General features: G+C 33.9%; 3 protein-coding genes, 3 non-coding genes and 1 pseudogene across 6 annotated transcripts; 5 read left to right on the forward strand and 2 right to left on the reverse strand.

Moving 5' to 3' along the window:
• The first annotated feature begins 2,067 nt into the window (after positions 1 to 2,067).
• On the forward strand, positions 2,068 to 5,265 carry LOC120162757 (two-component response regulator-like APRR2). Its single transcript, XM_039172843.1, has 4 exons — positions 2,068 to 2,274; positions 2,377 to 2,445; positions 4,757 to 4,828; positions 5,062 to 5,265. The coding sequence occupies exons 1-4, from the start codon at positions 2,068 to 2,070 to the stop codon at positions 5,263 to 5,265; spliced, it is 552 nt and encodes a 183-aa protein (XP_039028774.1).
• Positions 5,266 to 7,335: 2,070 nt separating this feature from the next.
• On the forward strand, positions 7,336 to 8,742 carry LOC120162806 (S-norcoclaurine synthase 1-like). The gene is made up of 4 exons (XM_039172880.1): positions 7,336 to 7,599; positions 7,687 to 7,934; positions 8,002 to 8,326; positions 8,421 to 8,742. The coding sequence occupies exons 1-4, from the start codon at positions 7,357 to 7,359 to the stop codon at positions 8,664 to 8,666; spliced, it is 1,062 nt and encodes a 353-aa protein (XP_039028811.1). The 5' UTR covers positions 7,336 to 7,356; the 3' UTR covers positions 8,667 to 8,742.
• Positions 8,743 to 10,726: 1,984 nt separating this feature from the next.
• Positions 10,727 to 10,804, forward strand: LOC120162819. Its single transcript, XR_005519577.1, has one exon. It is a non-coding gene; the product is annotated as a small nucleolar RNA U61 (small nucleolar RNA).
• Positions 10,805 to 10,873: 69 nt separating this feature from the next.
• LOC120162820 lies at positions 10,874 to 10,961 on the forward strand. The gene has a single exon (XR_005519578.1). It is a non-coding gene; the product is annotated as a small nucleolar RNA snoR14 (small nucleolar RNA).
• Positions 10,962 to 11,033: 72 nt separating this feature from the next.
• On the forward strand, positions 11,034 to 11,127 carry LOC120162818. The gene has a single exon (XR_005519576.1). It is a non-coding gene; the product is annotated as a small nucleolar RNA Z101 (small nucleolar RNA).
• A 1,024-nt stretch (positions 11,128 to 12,151) lies between these two features.
• On the reverse strand, positions 12,152 to 13,338 carry LOC120162782. Its single transcript, XM_039172859.1, has 2 exons — positions 12,500 to 13,338; positions 12,152 to 12,383 (listed from the first exon to the last, which is right to left on the reverse strand). Exons 1-2 carry the CDS (start codon positions 13,291 to 13,293, stop codon positions 12,182 to 12,184), a joined length of 996 nt encoding a protein of 331 aa, XP_039028790.1. The 5' UTR covers positions 13,294 to 13,338; the 3' UTR covers positions 12,152 to 12,181.
• A 196-nt stretch (positions 13,339 to 13,534) lies between these two features.
• On the reverse strand, positions 13,535 to 18,044 carry LOC120162800 (annotated as a pseudogene).
• Positions 18,045 to 21,474: the final 3,430 nt, after the last annotated feature.

Raw genomic sequence — 21,474 nt, forward strand, 5'->3', positions numbered from 1 at the left:
ATTATGTTTTAGTCTATTTATATTTCAGTAGTACATTTTGGGGGACTTCATTTTAGTCCTTATTTGGTCAGTTGTTTCACTTTTATTAGTTTTCAAATTTGGTCATAGTATTATAATTATTTTTTTTAGTCACTACGGGGTATCGGGTTAATTATTAATTGATCATTTACATTTTCACTTTATATATAGTTTTTTTATTTCTTCTAATTTAATTTTTTTCCTTTTTACATTGTTTATATATATATATATATATATATCTTTTATCTTTTATCTTTTATTTTATTTTATTATATTAATACTATTATATTATATTTTTTATTTTCTCATGTTTATTTCATTTTTACAATCTAACACTTTTGACTTTTTAGGGACCTTTCAATCGACCAAAGGTAATTAATTCGAATCGAGTTTTTAAATTTCAATTTCAATTTCAATTTTTCACAATTAAAGACAGCCGACAAATTAATTGGTAAAACTCAAATTAAATTTCAATTTCAATTTTTGACCGTAACCAACTCTCGAACCCAACATATTTATGTAAAACGTAGATCATGTAAGATTCGGATCAACATAAATTCGTTTTAAATGATCGTGGCAATTCGAACTCATTATTTCAAGTCAAAGCCCAATTTCGGTCCCAACCGAAAGACGATCGCGACAGCTTGGCGATTCTGTTGGGGAAAGGTAAGTGAGTTAGGCCGAAATTAATTTTCGATTGTCTTTTTAAGCGAAAATGATAATTTAAAATTTAATTTATTTATTAGATTTCAATTATTTACTTTTGATTATTTTCAAATAAATAGTTGTACTGACATTTTTTCAATGATTTCAGATTTTGAAAAGTTTCTTTCTCTGGCTCTATACCCGAGTTTCAAACCGTTTAAGTGGGGGTGAAAGCGACACATTCGTGAGAATTTATTCTCCGCACAGGCCTAGCAAGTACCTTTCGGGATTCATATACCTTATGTCTCGTGTGAATTTATTCACCGCACAGACATAAGGGAATGTTTCATCTCAAGTTTAACTTAGTCCACATAAGCTTGTAATGGGCTTAGGACTAAGGGTCTGGAAGCCCAAGAGGGCACCAGCAGGAGAACTCGGGTATCTTCTTTAGAACCTAAACCGGAGACTACAAGGAGTTAGAGCCTACCCCAAAACCTCATTGCAAACCCTAGGTGTTCTGAAACTTTTTCCTTTAATTTTTATTTTCTTTTACTTCGTTTTATTTTTATCATTTGCATCATTCAAAAAAGGCGTTGATCCACAAAAAAAACGTATCTGTTAAACAAAATAATTTGCATTAATAGAAAACGGTGTTATAATATAAGAGATGAAAAGCTCAGAAGTACGACTATTGTCAGAGAATACTCAGAATAGACCGGGATTCACGACGAACACACCAAAAGTCAACTTTTTGAGTTGGCGAAATTTGTAGGGGCAGACAAGAAAAAGTTGCTAACCTGGAGAATCCCTTTAAAGACAACAAGAACAAGATGACGGAACCCTAACTAAGCTGGAGACCATTGTTGAAAAGCAAATAAACTTCAGATGGAGGGCTCCAATGGCGCTTTCGTTAGGAACAAGCTCAGCAGAGAGTGAAAGCCAGAGATACAGTCATTCGAGCAAGCAAACCGTTACTTGCACAGTTTAGCCAGAGGAGCCGGAACGATTCGATAGGACATTCAACTGGTGACAAATGCGGAGGATGAATCAGTCCGTCAGAAGCTGTTCGAGTCCTATACCTTTAAAATGTTTCTTGTCTCCTAAGACGTAACACTTTTGTCCCCAATAAGGATTATTTATAATAACGTACCATTTTTGGATCAATGCCTCGAACATTTTATACATCATGCATTCTTGCATATTTCGCATAATTTTTCGTTTTTCCCCTTATAAGTGTGCGTGTCCTCGTTTAAAATTCGATCTATGTTAAGTTTTTGTTTCAGAATAACAATTACTTGTTAAATGTAGCAAAGTTTTTTTCTTGCTCTGAGAAAATAACCCAACAACAATTGTTTGTGAAGCAGAAATATTGAATGCAAAGGAGACAAATTTTGCCGAAGGAAGATGATCGGCGATGGCCAAGAAGAGATCAAACACAAAGGAGTTGTTATCGACATAAACCAGTCACGGCCGTCTCTAATCATGTTGTCCCATTTGGTCCACTCTATCCCATGTGGGGAACACCTCATCCAGCCAGCATCCAGACATGGCTCGCAAGGTTACTACCCTTGGCAACCAACTGAAACTTGGCATTGGAAGCCCTATCCAGGGGTAAGTTTAGTGTTCTTATGCTAGCAGAAAACAAATCTACCTACATATTTTAGATATGTGTGTGTTAGAGAGAGATAGTGTACGATATGTTTTTCGTTTCAGGTGCAACCTGATGCATGGGGTTGCCGTGTTATGCCCATACCTCAGGGAAATTACTCGACATTCACTCAAGTGAGTAATTAGCTCTATGATTGCTGCAATACTGATTCTTTCTTCTTTTCTTTTTCAAAGATTAATGTAGTAAAATAAACATGTAATTTTCAGAGAATTGAAAAATTCTTGCTAGTCTTTAATAAGATTAGAGTATATGTGTAACATCCTCCATACCGGGTTAGTGATCAAATTGTGAAATTTCAAAATTTAGTGATCAAAGTAGATAAATTTAATAGTTGAAAGATTTAATGGGAATGTTTGTGTAGGATCAATTAACAAAGAAGGAGGAACTAAAGGGGTAAATGAGTCTTTTAATAGGGGAAATAATTAAATATTATATGATGGTATTTAAATCCACGTGGAAGGCAAATGAAGAGAACAAAAGTTTCCAGATTTCTCTTCTTCTTCACTTCTTCTTCTCCATCGTGAGACCAAGCTAAAGGTGAATTTTCTTGTTTATCAAATTCTTGATGAAATTAATTTCTTATTGATCCTTAGATGATAATTAAGCTTAAGGAAAGCTTAGATTATCTTAAAACCATAAGATGAGAAGTATGAGAATTAAAAAAAGGAAGTAGAAAAGTGAAATCTTGGATTAGAGTTCATATAAGAATTAGAAGTGGGATTGACTTGTCATAAAGCTAACTAAGAGTATGTGGTGTTAGAATTCAAATTAGAATATGTTGGAATTTGGGTTAGATTCTTAATTCTACATAGAGAATTGGATTTCTAAGTTTAGAGGTATGAAATGGATATAATTAGTTTAAGTAAGAGTATGCAAGTTAGGTATAAAGGAGTGAAATAAAGTGTAAGAATTATAAAGAGATTTTCGTGCTTAAAATGACATTTTCTGGGCTATGTGCATCGATGCACATTCAATGTGCACCGATGCATCAAGGATAATCCCAAAAATTGTTCAAGGTGTACCGATGCCATGAAGTGCATCGATGCACACTTTAAAATACAAACATCGAATAGGATTTATGCATCGATCATGGTGTGGTGCATCGATGCATACCTTCATTAAAAGATGAAAATGACTTTTCTTTTAGCCAAGAAATGATAGTTAGAATACATTCATTATAACTGATAAGTATCAATAATTACTATGTAGATATCGAGCCTAGTTCTGGAACAATCGACAAGTAGAATTGATCGAGAGAAAGACAAAAAATCTAGGTGAGTACATATGCATAGCATGAATATAGTATCATAATCAGTTCTAGACTTATGATAAGTCTAGATTCAATATTTTGATACATGATTACATCCATATTATGAAACATGATATGAGTTTATATCATACGCATTATGTGATATGAATATGCAAAAAAAGTTATATGAGTTATGTGATAAATGTATGGAAATGATATGTCTATGTGATAAAGGTAGGAAAATAATATGTCTACGTGATACAAATTATGTGAATTGTGAAAGCTCATGTTATGTAGATGAGAACTATAGGTATAGCTGGCATGCGAAGGGTAGAGGGTCTACGCGGTCCTTCGGGATATATATATATTCTTTGAAACATGTATGAAGTCTTGTGAGACACATAATTGATCCCTAGTATACGTATATGATTCTTAAGGAATGATATGTGGTCCTTATGGACATTATTATATGGCACTACGGTGCAATTCTACGCGGCACTCCGGTGCAATTCTACGCGGCACTCCGGTGCAATTCTACGTGGCACTTCGGTGCAATTATACGAGCTGTGGTGACAACATAGTGCACAACCTCACAATACTCACATACCTTAGGTTCTTAATATGGTATCATGGGCTAATGAACTTAATAATGTGAACTTATGAATGTGAGTTTGATAAATCTATGGGTAAGAAACATGGTTATGGTTATTGGATTGTTTACATACATATTATCATTTCAACCCATCTCATTTTGGCAATTCCTTTATATTTTATTGATATTATTATATTGCCTCACTAAGTCGATGACTTAGTGTGTGAGTTTTTCACACGTAGGATCCGATAAAGTAGACGATCGAGGTTAAGCTGGACAACATTACTCCTGCAACTATCAGATCAGAAGCAACTCAATCAGCAGGTCATTTTGTTATGTAAATGGATGTTGGCATGTAACTAAAGGGTTAAGTTGTGTATGCTCTGAGTATTTTGGTGAAAGTGTATTAATATATGTATATTATCGTATTTTCTTAATATAAGTTCAAATGTTGTGATTTTGTAAGAAATGTGTTTTAAAAAGGTAATGTGACACCTCGAACTAGTATCCGGGTCGGATACGGGTTAAGGGTGTTACAATATGAATGCGCTTTAAACCTGTTTCTGGTATTCTGCTTTTCAAGAATATGCAGAATGCAAATGGATTTCATTTGTCTAGCACCATGGACAAGAGTAGTGGCATGCCTCAACGTTCTGTCCAACATCCCCGGTAACTAACATGTTTGTTAAAGTACATATTCATTCTTTTTAGTAGTGTAGGGTGATTGCAATGCAATATATGTCAGAATTTTCTTAGTCTGTTGTTAACACACAACTTGATGTAGCTGCTCTAACCCAGACACGCAAATGGCACAATTTTTCTGATCATACACTTGTATTTTCGTTAAAGGGATTACAGTAATGACTTGTGTGTTTGAATGGATTGCAGTCAGAGGAAGTAATTGACGAGGTGATGAAAGAAGCGATAAACAAGCCATGGTTACCCTTACCTTTAGGCCTCAAGCCGCCTTCTACTGATAGTGTGCTAGCTGAGCTCTCTAGACAAGGCATCTCCACCATCCTCCTCACATCAACGGCTCTACTTCCTGATGACGTGGCTCTAGATTACTCGGTCCCACCATTATGCTGCTAATTTTACGTCATTGACATGTTCGGAGTTTGGACACTTCCTAGCATCGCAGCGTGCACTTCCAACTGTTTCAACGTTTGAAGAGAACGCACCTTCGAAGCGCGTTGTCGTGGAGCTCATGCCAAACGAAGAAAACAAAGGAAGAGCAAGGCTTGGCAGTTTAATGGCACAGTGAAGAGATGAAGTGCTTATAAGGTGACAAAATGGATGGAGTAGATCTGATTTTCCACCACAATTTAGAAATGTGGTTGAAAATAATTTATAACATGACACATAACACCCTTTGTTTTGTTTTATTGTTGTTTAATATTTGGATTTGATACTAGAGTTGCATTGGACGGTGATGATTGGGTCATAGTATTACCTTAATAGGTTAATTCGGTTCATCGTGAGAGAAATAGGTCAGTCGGTTCGTACATGATTTAGTATAGATTTATAATCATAGAAATTAACTTATAATTTATTTTGAATCTATCAAATGGGGTTAAAGAGAGTGTTATTTTTCTTTTTTAAGGTTTTAGATTCGAACAACTGTGTCGGTATGTTTATGTTGTCTAATGTTAATGATTAAGAAATGTTTTGAACATATATTAATACTACCGCCCTTAATCATTTAAAAATATATAATTTTTTGTTAGTTAAATTAATTTTAAAATTTAATAATCAACTGAAATAATCAATACAATTAATTTTATAATTAGAAAAATCTGTCTAAACAGAGTAATTAAAGAAACAAGTAAACCAAATGAGTTGATTTAGTCTATTGTTTGGGTTTAAACTAAAAACACAGTCCCTAATTGTAGGACTGTGTCTTAAGATCCAATTCTAAAGAAAAAAAAGGTAAGTCCTAAGATCCAACCCTAAAATTATTGAGAAAACAATAAGGAATAGAAAAGGATAAAAAAAGGAAAACAAGATCAAGCTCTTTAATTTCGTCAACAAACTCCCTTTCTGTAATAGCTATCCTTGTCGGTTAAACATTTTCGTTTTATCATATTTTCAAAAATGCATTTTGATTTGACTTCGTACTTCTTTTGCTTTTGTTTTCAGATTGATGAAATCAATGCCCTCCATATTTTGATGTGTTGCAATATTTAAGGTTATTTGAGATCTCGTATTCGAGTATCGCATATGTAGGGACATAAATATTTATTATTAGAGGGTTAAAAGCTTTTAAACATATATTATCTTATATTCACCTTAAATTTATATATAAAAAAAATTGTATGACATTATACCATTAACACCCATCAATTGCTGAAAGTGGCTGCTCTATTATTATTGAATGCCTAGATGGCTTGTGCTTTTGTAGGGATATGTTGCATCAAGAATTTAAATTGTGATTACGATTGTATTTTTTGTTGTGTAGTATTTATCACAATTGCAATAATAACGGATGTTATTGCGGTCATTATAAATATTACGGTTATATAATAACAGTTTCGGATGACACCTTTACTGTTATATAATAATCACTATTCCGATATTAGACCATTATTTAAATCCGGGGTTAGTATGACCCTTTTCTAGAGCAGGAATGCTTTGAGTGTTCTCATTTGACATTCGGCCAGGAGAGAGCTGAGCACAAGCGTAATTACGATGTGTATGAAATTATACGGCATACCATTATCTCATCTGTCCTCGATACAGATCAACAGCAAACAATTCCGGCTCACGAGTAAACAAAACTTGAACATCTGTTATTTATGCAATCTATACTGGATTAAAGCAAGAAATTCAACCCGAGACATGACTTGCTTGTGTAAACAGTCAGATATTTTTGTCTAAGTTTTCCAAAAATATAGATGATATTGTTACCTAGTCTAATCTCAGTTTACCTAAAATTGATTGCAAAAGTTAGATGTAACTGATGAAGTATCTCTACAAGCCAAATAGCCAATAATGGCATCTGGTAGGACGGGGGAAAAAGGAATATACGTAAAAACTCAAAAACTTTGGTTCGGTCGTGAAAAGGACGGACAAGCAAACGACGCTTAGAAATTACCAAACAATGTGACCAACTGGCTCTAGTATTTAGCATATGATCAGAAATCAGACTTTTGTTAGATTTGAACATTGGACAGCTTCACAAAAATGAAGACGGATGAGCTTAGCAGAAACGGATTTGGTGGTTCTTTACCCGTTGAAAATGTCCAATCACTTGCAACCAAGAACTTGAAAGACATCCCATCCAGGTATATCAGGGAAGAGGTCGAGTTCGATATAGTTTCCATCGATGAATCCTTTCGAATTCCAGTGATTGATATGAGCAAATTAGGCCATGATGATGAACAGCAAAAACTCCATTTGGCCTGCAAAAACTGGGGCTTCTTCCAGGTACCAAATCTAAAACAAAAGGTTTTAGCTATTGTTTAACTTTTACATCAATCAAACCTATTAGTTTTTCTATTGATGATGAAACAGTTAATCAATCATGGGGTAGGGGATGAAGTGATTGAGAAAATGAAGATGGACATACAAGAGTTCTTTAAGTTACCATTGCATGAGAAGCTGGCTTGTGCACAGATTCCGAATGACATCGAAGGCTACGGCCAAGCTTTCGTTGTGTCGGAAGACCAGAAGCTTGATTGGGGTGACATGCTTTTCCTTCTTCCCCTTCCTGTTCCCTTAAGAAACATGAGACTCTGGCCAACTACTCCACCTTCATTCAGGTAATACATCCTGTGCATACTATTCATAATCTACACAAGCAAGCAACTTATAAATCTTGAATTTCAGAACAACATTGGATAAGTACTCAATGGAGTTACAAAAGGTTACAATTCATCTCATGAAACTGGTGGCAAAGAACCTGGGGACCGACCCCGAGATGTTCACAAGCTTCTTCGAGGATGGAACACAGGGAGTAAGGATGAACTACTACCCACCATGTGCACAGGCAAGCAGGGTAATTGGTCTAGCACCACACTCTGATTCAACTGGCTTGACGCTCTTGATTCAAGTGAATGAAGTTGGAGGACTACAAATCAAGAAAAATGGGAAATGGATACCCGTTAAACCAATCTCCGGTGCATTTATCGTCAACATAGGAGATGTGATAGAGGTAACATGCTAATACAAATCTATTAGTTGCTAAACAACAGTAGCCTTCATGAATTTGCATGGTTACTACTTTCTCAATCATCTGAAAAATGCAGATAATGAGCAATGGAGAATATAAAAGCATTGAGCATAGAGCAGTGGTTAATCCAGAGAAAGAACGAATGTCAATTGCAGCATTTCACAGTCCAAATATAAGTACCAAGATTGGTCCACTGCAAGATCTTGTGAAGGCGAAGACAAGCGAAGCAAAGTATAGGACTATACCGCATGAGGAGTTCCTGAGATTGACAATAAGCAGCAAACTTGATGGAAAAGGATTGCTGGATCAAATGAAGCTTTAAATTGTAATCTCAGTTAACTTGATACAAAATTATTTCGTAAAAACGTTTCACTGCTGCCATTTTCTTTCTTATTAGTTTTTAGGCTAAATACAAAAATAAGCGTATAAACATGCTTTTTATTAATATTTGGTACCTAAATGTATTAACAATTTTAATGTTACACTTTAAAATAACTACACCATAACGATAGTTAAAAAACTATTAATTAATGTATCACATTTATATCATTTCTTTTGCTCGGCAAAATAAAGTTATTTTTATTAAATAGCCCGAGTCAAGAGTCTCGTTAAAAACCTCCTTAAACTAAGTGGAGGAAAAGAGTACTCTTGACTAGGAACAAAATACAACTCCAAACGGTACAAACGAAACAAAATACAAAACACATGAAGATGCCCCTTCAAATTTTGAAGCCCCTAGACCAAAGACAAGGCTGAGAACATTTCAACATTACAACAAACAACAACCTTTGTGCAACAGCAGCACCTTCAACTGATACTCTAAAAGACTTGACACAAACATCTTCTCTAGAACCAACATAGACAAACCGAGCAAAACAAACAAAGCTAACATCATGTAGACTAAGAACAAAATACATCTGCTTGACTCGACAAAACACGTCTCAAGGTCAAGTTCGGATTAAATTATCATCCCTAAATGATGACTGAATTTGAATGAAATTAAACATAAATAAATAAGATTTACAAAAAAAATGTTTTTTTTACAAAGATGTATCAATATATATATATATATATATATATATATATGATATGACTTATACCCGACTCAACTTGAATTGACTTGAAGATCAATGTTGGATCGAATCGAAAATGATTGATTCGATATTGATTCTACCCGAAAAGTTAACCCATCTGATTTGAATCGACTAAAAAAATCAATCGATTCGATAATGACTCAAATAAAAGAACAACTGATCTGATATTGATCTGATATTGACTTGACCCGATCTAACTTATCATAGACTCAAATAAATCTAAACCCTAAATAACCCGACCTAAATTGAACCTGATCAAAATCAAGTCTAAACCCGAAGTGATCTGACTCGAATTCGATTCTAATGACCCGTTTGCCATCTCTGATGGCGGACGACCAAAACAGAATGATAAGAATAATTAATGATTAAATACACAGTTTAGTATTTTTTTTCATTGTATCAATATCCAAAGATATTTTAATAACTAGACTCCAAATATTTTATAGGGTAAAATACACCATTCCTCACTAAACTTTACTTTCTCTTATTTTAATCATCATACTTTTAACTTTTCTAATTTACTTACTAAATTTTTAAATTGCTCATGTTTTGATCACTCTGAATTATTTTATCATTTTTTTGTATGACGTGACATTTCTTATTATTATTTAATATAAAATAACTGAAAATATAAAATAAAAAAGAAGGTGGCCAGACGCCACCGCCGTAGATGGTGGTAGTTCGGTCCAAATTTCATGGGTCAGCTCGTCTCGACACCCTGAATCAGAATCCAGTGGTTGCTTCACTAAAAAATGTCCAAAAACTCATGAAACTCGATTGAATTACTTTGGCTTCCTCACTTTTGATATCTAATTATTCGAGTTTAGAGCAAGTTTCAGTAAAATATGGAGAGCGGATTCAGACTCGGGGTGTAGAGGCGAAGCGACCTATGAATTTGAGACCGAACGACCACCATCTACAGTGGTTGGCGGTGGCATCCGACCACCTTATGTTTTTATTTTATATTAAATAATGATAGAAAATTCCAAGTCATACAGAAATAATAATAAAATAATTCAGAGTGATCAAAACAAGAGTAATTCGAAAGTTCAGTGAGTAAACTAGAAAAATTAAAAGTACAATTAGTAAAATAGGAGAGAAAATATAATTCAATGAAAAATGATGTAATTTACCCTATTTTATAAGCCCTAATTCGCCGCACATTTTTAAGCGGTTACTAGGGTTTCTTTCTGTTTCTATAAATACTCTTTTCGCTATGTTTCATTAGCCGCTCTTGTTCCTCGACAGGCGTTTGTGTTTCAATTTTGGTTTTCTATTGTTAAAGTAAATGCAATGATGAATATTACTGTGTACCAGAGGAGTCTCCTATGTTGGTTGCACAATCCCTCTAAGAAGTTCTGAGCTTATTCTTTTCCCACTTTCGTTTCGAATTTAATTTTTTTTTCTCGAGTTCTTAAAACAAAGAAGAAGTAAAGCGACGTGATGATAGAAATTCAGTGGTATGCGAATCCACTGATATTAAAGTTTGATGTTAATTTGAAGTTCCGACAGGTTCTGATCGCTTCTTTTTATTTTTCCGTAATTTTCAGGAAAAAAGTATTTCATGTTTTCAACTTGTTTTTACTGAAATCTGTTATGGGCATGTGATGAATCTCATTCTTATGGGTAATTTGCGTCTGAATTAGCATGTCTTTGATGCTAAATCATCTTGGAGATCTGATGCCCAATTTCTTTGGAAACCTCATTTTGTTTAGCAATTCAACTCAGATGTATTGCCTACTACTTTGGATTATTTTACAATAAAATGGATTTTATTTATCAATATAGATTAAAAATAAGATTAAATTTAAAAGTAAATGTTTAAATAATTTTTTTAAAATTGTTTAATAAGGTGTATAATGTATTTAATGATACACTTTTTCATGTTTTTATTGTAATGCTTTTAATGTTACACTTTTAAATTATATTTATATGTCTATATATTTGGAATTTTTAGGAGGGTTGTGAAGCTAAACATTGTGATTTAGGAATGACGCTTCATATTATTATATTACAAATTCGTTTTTTTAAATAAACTTGACGAATAATAATTATAAATTTATGAAAATTTATTTAGTAACCTGTTATGAGAAACTGAAATATTACTAGATTTTAAAGAAATTTTTTATGTTTGTTAGCATATTATTAGAAGTATAAGGCTATTTTGTTTTTAAAACAAGCATATAACCCTATTGATGCATTGTGTTAAGGGCATGTTTTGTAATCCATTGTAATTTTCTTTGTTTTGTTCAATCCTCTTCCACCCGGGACAGTTAAAAAGGAATAAAATTAAAATATATCAATAGATTTTTTTGTATATTCTTTTAATAATAACAAAATTAGGAGGTAGTGGTTCCTTGGGGATATACATCGTTTCGTCCTTGTTCACATTCATCAACCCCGGCCGCAGGCCGTTTGTCACTTTCAACCTACATGGTTGCTTTCTTACATGACCTCAATAATAAAATAGAATAATATTCTTTTTATAAGATTTAATTTCGAACAGCTATACTTATCGGTGTCTATATATTATCATGAAATTATTACCAGTGATGATATCTAAAAAGTACCATTAACATATTAACACGGGAAACATGAAATTTATTAGTATACCATAAATGGAAGAAATCATGAAATTCAACAGTGCAGCATGATCATAAATAAGCTCAACTATCCTTCACTATATACACATTCTAAAGGATAGAGCAGGATCATAGAAAAGGAAACATGAATTTCAGCCTGATCAAGTGGGTGCAACTTTGATAGCTTTTTGCAATTCACTCTCCACCTCACTCGTCTTGTTTTCATTCTTCTTCCCTTCTCTTCCACCATTGTCTTCAGCACAACTCTTCTTGTTCCTCCATAGCTCCAAGTCATTTGAATTCTCATTTTCCCTCCTAGCTGAAACCCCATGTCTCATATCTTCCATACACTCCTTCATTTCCCTATTCTCAGTCTCCAACATCTTCAAATCTCTTCGAATCCATGCGTACATACTTTTGAGCAATTCGAGATCATCTTCTTCATTACTTGCAACACTCTTGTTTTTCTCTTCCTTCACTTCACCTCATCAAGCTTCTCTATCCCAATCTTGTTTATTGTCAAATAAGGCATTTTTGACCCCACGTCCGATGGCAAGTTCACGGTCCACCTTAGGTTCACCACAGCGCTTTTTGTCACAGGAAACATCGTTCTTGCTCTGACAGAGATTCCACAAAAAATCCCAGCTTTCTTGTCATCTTTCCTCACCAGTGATCTCCCCGTACCAAACCCATCTTTTGAATATAAACCATTCTCATAGCCAAACTTTGGGGTATCAAGCACATCATCAGCTCCATTACCTTGTTCCAATTTCACATCTTGCCAAACTGAAGCCGAGGGTGAAGCAGATTGTGCTGAAATGGAATGATGAGACCCAGAATCTGATTCCAAGCTTGGTTTAGACAATGTAGCCTTGTAAAAAGAAAAGTTGTCAAATTGGGGTTTGAAATGGAGAGAGAAAGCCGGAATTATGGTTCCAGGGTTAGCAGATGAAATAGAAAACTGAGCAGAGAAAACAACAGAGGAGTCTTTTGGTGAGCCAAAGAGACCGAGACCAGATTTCAGAGAAAGAAAGAAAGGGATAGTGGTGGAAGGGGAAGTTGAGGGAGCGTAAGAGAGTTTGAGACAAGGGCCAGAAGGGAAATTTGTGCAGAGAGAAAAGGGGGTGTTTTGAGAGGACTTGTTGCTGCTGTTGCCATTGACGTTTGTGGGGGTGGTGAGACTAGAAACGAATGGTTGGCTAAATATAGAAATCGGTATTCTTGCTTTCAACACTGGGTTCTTCTCATCTTGGATCTTCAAAGATAACTTCATTTCTTTTGATTCTCTCTATTTCTGTTTGTGTTCGTTGGTTTTTGAAGAAAGAGTGATGATTAAACCGATGAATTTGATTGGTTTGGGCCTTCTGGCAAGACAAGATTGTAGGAGACTCATGTTCCAAGGAACGAGTCCAGCGCGCGATTCATCATTGCACTGTGTCAAGTCAATGTACACCACAGAAAAAGGATAAGCGGATCGTGTCAACTGTCCACTGTCATATACTCGTATTCCCTGACTATTTTGGCCATTTTATTCGCACAAAAGAGGAAAATGACACGTTTGATTAAAGTCCAAGAGAATAGCTCTTTGAAGCAGATAACATACTGCAATTTACAACCATTCTAATCATTAAGAAAACTGTGTTAAAGTGAAGGGAATTCAAGAGAGTTGAGAAGAAAAATGATTTCTCTCTCAGAATACCTCACTTTTCTTTCGACAAGACGTTGGTGGTTAACCCTTTTCTACCCATTTCCCTCATTATTCTTTCAATCTATACTGTTATTCATATGTTTTAGAATGGATTATAAGATCTCACAGTTTAAAGCTGGATTGATCATCAATATTTTCTGCTGTTTTTCCTTCCAACTTGATATTCTTGTACCATCGGGCGCATGCTATGTAGACAATCAAGTCAAGTGATGTTAGACCAGCTAAGAGGAAGTAAAACCGATCTAGGTGACCCTTGTTGAGGTTGCCCGGTATCCATCCTGGCATGTGATCTTCGGTTGAGATCTTCATAACCATTGTTACTAGCAAGCTGCTCACGTAGTTCCCTAGTGATATCGATGTCATGCAAAGTGCGCTACCGAAGCTTTTCAGTCCGTCCGGCGTCTGCGCGTTGAAGAACTCAAGCTGACCGACATACATGAAACTTCGGATGCTCCTATCAATGCGTATTGGGGAACTTGCCAAAAGATGCTCAAGGAGCTTGAGCCTTCACAATGCATGCAGTCTTTGTTGGCATACTTTAGTCTATAGCATTCCACAATTGCGGCCGAAACCATTGCTAATACGGCTATGACAAGGCCAATACCCATCCTCTGAAGTTCGGTGAGTCCCCTGGAACCCTTTTTCCGAATACTTGCCGCCAATGGATCAAGAACTCGTCGGTAAAGAAATATGAAAAGTGCCACACTGAGAATATCAAAGCTAGACATGCTTGCTGGTGGAATCCGGAAACTCGAGACAGTAGTTTTCATTGCAGACCCTTGCTCGACGAATAGGGAGGCCATTTGTGTGAAGACGACGGAGTAAATAATGGTGCAAAGCCAAATGGGGAGTAGTCTTAGCATGCATTTAACTTCTTCTACTTGAGTAACGGGGCAGAGACGCCATGTGCTTTGAATCCCTTTCTTCTGCTCATCAACATCCCCCGTACTTATGTATGCTGCTCTGTCCAAGAACCTACAAAAACATCATCAATTAATGATTAATGTTACTTAATCTATCATGTAATTATTTGTTAATTTCGAGATCATATTATGCTTCGATATTTACTTGAATTCTTCAGTGTGGAGAATCTTTCTAATGCCATTCATGGACGAGTCGTTTCCATCGACATCGTACAATTCATCGGCATCCGGTGGCGTATCAACACTGCATTTCCTAATTGCAGCTATTAGGACTTGAGAGAACCTGGAGAGTGGGTTCCCGCTTGGTTTGAAGTGCCTGTACCTAGTGGTTCCTGCCAGAAACAAAACAAGTGCTGCCAAGGCTGAGCCAGTGGACACCCAGAATCCAAGCGCCCACATCCCTTCGTCCTCAAAATACCCCAAAATGGTGTTGGAGAGAAGGGATCCCAGGTTCAATGCTAGGTAAAAGTAGCTAAAGAAGGCAACCTTAGAGTGCCCTTCCTTAGGGTCTTCTTCATCAAACTGATCAGCCCCAAAGGTAGCAATGTTAGGCTGATACCCTCCATTCCCTAGTGCAACCAAGTAGATTGAGAGGTAAAACAAAGTAATCTCCAAGCTTGAATGTGAACCACACGGCAGTTCTTGATTCCCACAGCCTTTTGGTGCAATCAAGAAAAGGTATGTTGACAGTGACAAGGACACCAAACCCTGAATCAGACAGGCAAACACATTTAGAACAACTCCAGCTTGAAAATTTAAGCAGACATCCAGATTACTATGAGAGCTGAATTGCTTACAATAACAAAGACGAGTTGGAAAATGGCACATGTTTTGTATCTTCCCCAGTAGGAATCACTGAGGAAAGCACCAACCAGTGCAAAAATATACACAGTGCCGGTCCATTTGCTGACATTATTAGCAGCATCAGCATTGTTTTGGCCTAATACTCTTGTCAGGAAAAGCACCAAGTTCACCCCTACCCCAAAGAACGCTAGGGTTGCCAGACCTTGATTCACTGGTTTAATCATTCACAAAACAAAAGGTTAGGGAAGACCTGAAACCATAGGAACCATCGAAAAGTTGCTTTCCATCACGTCTTGTATATTAGCAATCAATTATTATTAGTCAGATATACAGCAGGCAATGTCAAGATCAAACACCCAACTAAATTATATGATGGGTGACGTCTCGTTTTCTCTGCATGTGAAGTATTGGCTCTCTTTATATTTCCGCCCAGAAGTAAGGTTTGATTACGAGCTTGTTTGATAATGTTTTTTCTTTTTCGAATAGTTTTGGTGATTATAATATAATATATGTTTAATTTTTGTTGACAATGCATATAAACCTTATAGAAGAAGTTGTTTAAACATATAATCTCTAGAATTAATGACTTTTTCTTATTGCTGAAACTATTTGATGCTTTCTATTTGATAATGTTTTTTCGATCTTCATGTGCATTTAGTTCATATAACAAAAAGGAAAACAAAGCAATAACAAGAAACATGACCATGTTCATCATAAATACATACGTTAAAATGATATAGGACCAGGGTGATATTAAAATCAATTATGTGATAAATATTTTGATTAAAAAATACAGCATCTCTTTTTATATATATATATATATATAATACAATTATGGTGATAAAAGGAAAATGATTATTAAAAAATAGTAGATAAATTAGTACAAATCAAACGATCTCAAATGTTAAAGAGATGATTGTTAGTCGTTTTTGAGTTAGAACACGCCACTTGTGGGGATATCCGAGTTGTCAAATGGATTCTCTAGTTTAATCTTTTGATTAACATATCGTTAATCCTATGGGTTCAATTCTCAGAACATCTAAAACTATATTAATTTTTTAACTTATAAAATTAATAATATATTAATAGAAGGATTAAAATGAAAAGATATTAATAATTTGAGAACAAAACTATAACGTTTTTCTTTACTATTCACAGATTGGATGCACTTTACGATTAAAAAAATGAGTGATTTTTATTTGTCAAGAAATAATTGGATTGTATTATTTTAGGTGCTCTTTTAAGGGCAGCTGAGGATTTTCATTGGGAGATTGTGTAACTTAGTAGAATTTGTCACGTGGAAAGAACCCATGTCATGCATAACTCACGATGGTGGAACGATGATTAGTGGCGGATCCCCTAACACGTGAGGGTGAGTAAATGCTTATTTTGGAATCCGGTTTTTTTTAATTAGTTATTTTACTGTTTATATTTATTTCAAAATTTTATTTGTGCTCATTCTTATAAATATTTTAAGGTAAATTATATGTTTAATATTTTAACTATCATTTTTGTTTTGTTTTGGTCATCCAACTATTATCTTTTACAAAATCATAATTAGTTTTATGTTTTGGTTTCATTTTGGTCAATTGTAGTTAAAAAATTAACAAAATTGGAAACCTGACATTTTTCTAAAAAATTCAATGATGACATAGTATTATCTTATGGTGGCACGTCAATATTACTATTAATTTTTTAACAGTAGGTGATCAAAATAAAAACAAAACGTAACGTTAGGTATAATTTTAAAATACAAATTGTATGACCAAAATATAACAAAATAATAGTTGAAATATTAAACGTGTAATTTACCCAAATTATATATATATATATATTCAATCTAAAAAATATTTCTACATACGCTACTTAGAGTAATTACGTCTCTCGTCTCCCCTAAATTGCATGCTCTTCCTATCTCTTTCACTTAATTTATGTCTTCCTTTATATATATGTGTAGAGTTAGGAATCACTTACACCATACGTAAAACTCTTAGTTTTACACTTTTTTTAAGATCGTTAGACGATGAAAATCAAAGGATGAGATAAATTATTTGTTTTTTTAATGAATATCTTATCATTTCTTACCATTAATCTTAGCCTCGGATCTTGCACCTATACGTGTGTATATATAAATGCAACATGCAAGATAGAAGAAGACAAGTTGAACATTTTGTGTTGGGTTCTATTACGTTCCCAAATGTAAATGTGTTTGTAAGATGAAAACTATAAGAAAGAGCTTACGGAGAATGATAGTTCCAGCAGTCCATTTTCCAGACTTTGCTTTGATAGCAGGGCGTCCATGCCAATCAATACTTCCATCTTTACTGTATTCTCTCTCTTTCAACTTCTCCTGTTTTATCATTTTCATACAAAATGAAAACTAATTCAAATATATATATATATATATATATATTTTAAAAGGCAATGGAATACAAAATGAAAAGAAAAACGGGCTCCTATATGCCCTTACTCACCTCCTTACACACCTCTACGCAAGCCATTGGTGTTTCTTAACAAAAAAGAGAGAGCTTTTTGTGTAGAAGATGAGAGAGCAGGTGGTGAAAGAAACAATATGAAGTGGGGGAGGAGGAAGGAAGGTGTATAAATAGAGGGTGGGGAAGTTGATTCCAATGGTGGATATTGCATGGGAAACCCACATGGGCCAATCATTTATATACCATAAGATGCAAATTGTTTGAGCTAGGATAGTGATGGAATTGGGGAGGTTGTATTTTAATATATATTCATAATTTTTTTTAATCATTGATAATGCACACACATCTTATAGATACAATGATAACTATTCAAATCCAGAATTTTAACAAAAAAATAAAATCCTCTTTAATTATTGAGAATACTTGATAGGTTGTTGTCGAATAGTTCAGATCAACAAAATGGAGTCACTTTCCAATATCCATTATGTGTCTCTTGTTGGACTATTGATTTGGTTTTTGACAGATTTAAGACAGTTGTCTTTAATGGTTTTCCAAAACTCCGTGGCTACCTTTCAACTCCAAATTTAGTAAAGGGAAACTAAGTGTCTCCTCCGTGTTACGTCGACATATTTAAAAATAGAAATGTATATATTAATAATATAAAAGTGAGTATATTTAAGATGAATATAACTGATAAAATAAATAACAAACGGGAAGAAATTTATATTTTAAAATAGGCATTTTTCCATCCTAATTGATGCATGATCCATTAACGTAATGTTTTTAAATTAATTGACAATGCATATACCATGCAGACGTAGTTACTTAAATCTATAATTTTTAGGAGAACAACATTCTCTTTTACGACGGAATCCATTAAATAAATTCTAACAACGTTATTTATAAATTAATTAATAAAGACGTACTTTTGATGCGCCTTCCACTTAATTTAATTATTATCAAGGATATGATTCTTACGCATCAAAATCTGATTTTACAACTCGAAAACGCTATAGTTTCACCCCATATGGTTGGTACGAGGGAATGTAAAATTCTTGATACCAAACTGAAATGATTTATTGGTAGAATTATTTGGCAATAATACAACTTCTTTTAAGACTTTTACAACCTCAAGTTGCTAATCAAAACATTCCCTCTCTTAATATGCTTTGTATTTTATTCTTTTCCAATGCATAATTACTTCTTCTTCATTCACAAATATTCTAATGGGAGAGGATATGACCTCACAAAAGAAATAATGCTATCCAATGCTACCTTTCACTCAGAGTAAGGATCTCTCTCGATATAGCAGCATTTTGTCCTTTTCCCCTGGATTCTTTTGGTTAACAAGAAAATATATAACTCCAGTCAACGTAAAATATCCGACAGTATGCCATCCAAGAGCCCGTTTTCTCATGTGTCTAGGGGATTATATATTCATGAATGATGTGCAGATTCTATGTTAAAATGAAGTTTTTAAAATATTTTATAATAAAGATTAATTTATTAAATTTAAAATTACGAAAGATTTACAAGATCTTTTTATTAAATCCATCATGAAAAACAATTAAAGATATTGTCAAAATCTTTATTTGTAAATTTCTCTGTCATTTTCCCGAAACCAAACAAAAGTTTATTAACCATTCGAACGAAAATGTCCTTAGGATATAAAGGTTGTACTTGAACGAGAGGCCCCCAAAATTGTCACAGGTCACATTTATACATGGATGGGCATATATATATTAACCCTCTATATGTGTTAATGTTAAATTTAAAATTATGATTATTATCTATAAACCGATAAACTAGTTAAATGTAACCATCAGTCAAGTAAATTTAAATTTGATAAGATTTCTTAAATTTATCAAGTGTATTGGAATATTGATGGTGTAAGTTTAAAGGGCATGACCTTACATTTGTTCCATACCCTTCTTTTCTAAATGAAAATGTGGGGACTCCATTAGCAGCACTCCAGTGAATATAGATATATAGGTAAATGACAACAAGTGTGTCACTATCCAAGCCGTGGTAGTGCCGACTACTATTTCTCGTTTCTTAATTACTAAACACAAAAACTTTCTGTTTAGCTCACAAATCCACCAACACAGTCGGTGAAACGCAAGGCGATATCTGATGTTGAAATGCGATTCCTCGTATTCTGTCCCATGTACTAACATATCATTCAACAAACCCTAAATCTTACACTCATATTCTTTCACAGATCAAAAGTTGTTTTGATTTTAATAAATATGTACGTATATATATATATATATATATAATATTGAATAGTCTAGTGTACGTAATTATAAGATAATATATGTTCATAATTTCTTTAGCCTATTGAAAATGTACACGTACTTTATAGAGGTAACTATTCAAATTCGAGTATTCTAAAAGAAATCATTTTTAATAGGTTAATTTTAATATTTATAAATGAACAAAGTGTAGATTATCATTTACAGACACGGTCATTTCGCCAACTTATAATAAGTTTAACGTTGCTCCCAAAGAGTCATATTCCACTTATTTTAAATTAAAAAGAAAAAAAGCATCACCATCGTTACCGAATTAATGGGACTATCCATTTATTTTAGAAAATAATTGATCAATGATTGAGGCAGACAGTGACCTGATTTAATCCACCATTTTTCTAACACACGGTTTGTTTGCAGCTGTGTGGTGCCCTCCATTTTGCTTCTATTTTTTGTTTTTAATGATATCCATGGATTTTACCTGCTTTTTCACCATGAGGAAGACTCAACCTCTTACACAATCTTCATTGTAAAAAATTTCTTTCCGCACTTGTCATAACAACCGACAAAATCAATGCAAGCTTCACCAAAAGATAAACAATATTATTTTTTGTATCAAGCTCTTCATAGCAAGGTCTTATCCCTTTTTAATTTGAGAACTTCTGGTTTGAACGCATATCAATGATGTATATCTCTAATTGGTTATCCAGAGTAAGAACTTCTATGATAGAAAATCAGAGGAATAAATTTCATCAAAATAAATCAACTTCTTTTTATTAGAAGATGCAAAATCATCATTTGGGCATAAACAAAATACATATAACAATAATTCTTTGTTTGATTCACTAAAATGATTGTTAAGCTCTTGAAGTTGAATATTTATATCAATATAAAATAATTTTACGCGATAATGGTACATATTTGTTATCTTGTGAGCTTTTCTTCGTGACATTCCTTTGATAATAACTGCATCATCCAGATTAGAGACATCAATCTTATGTTTTTGACAAAATGATGATACTTCTAGAAGCAATGACGTCCATCAATATTTTTGAACCTTCTATAATTGTTCTTTTGAAATTATTACCAATGACATTGCACTAACAATATCTTAATCTTTTCTTTGAAGTGCTTTTGACAATTCATTTGTAATTTCTAACACCGGTCTCATTAAATGCAAGGAAAAACAAATTCAAATGATTCTATCAAAATCTAACAAAATACTAGCTTTTATTTTTTGTTCGAATCTTAATTCATCATCTATTATAATTTCAAGAATATAAACTATTGAATTCAACATTTATTAAGGAACCTATCAAGCTAAAAACAGAT

This window comes from Hibiscus syriacus, unplaced genomic scaffold (assembly GCF_006381635.1).
Source record: "Hibiscus syriacus cultivar Baekdansim isolate YM2019G1 unplaced genomic scaffold, ASM638163v2 tig00111408_pilon, whole genome shotgun sequence".
In the NCBI taxonomy this organism is placed as follows: domain Eukaryota; kingdom Viridiplantae; phylum Streptophyta; class Magnoliopsida; order Malvales; family Malvaceae; genus Hibiscus; species Hibiscus syriacus.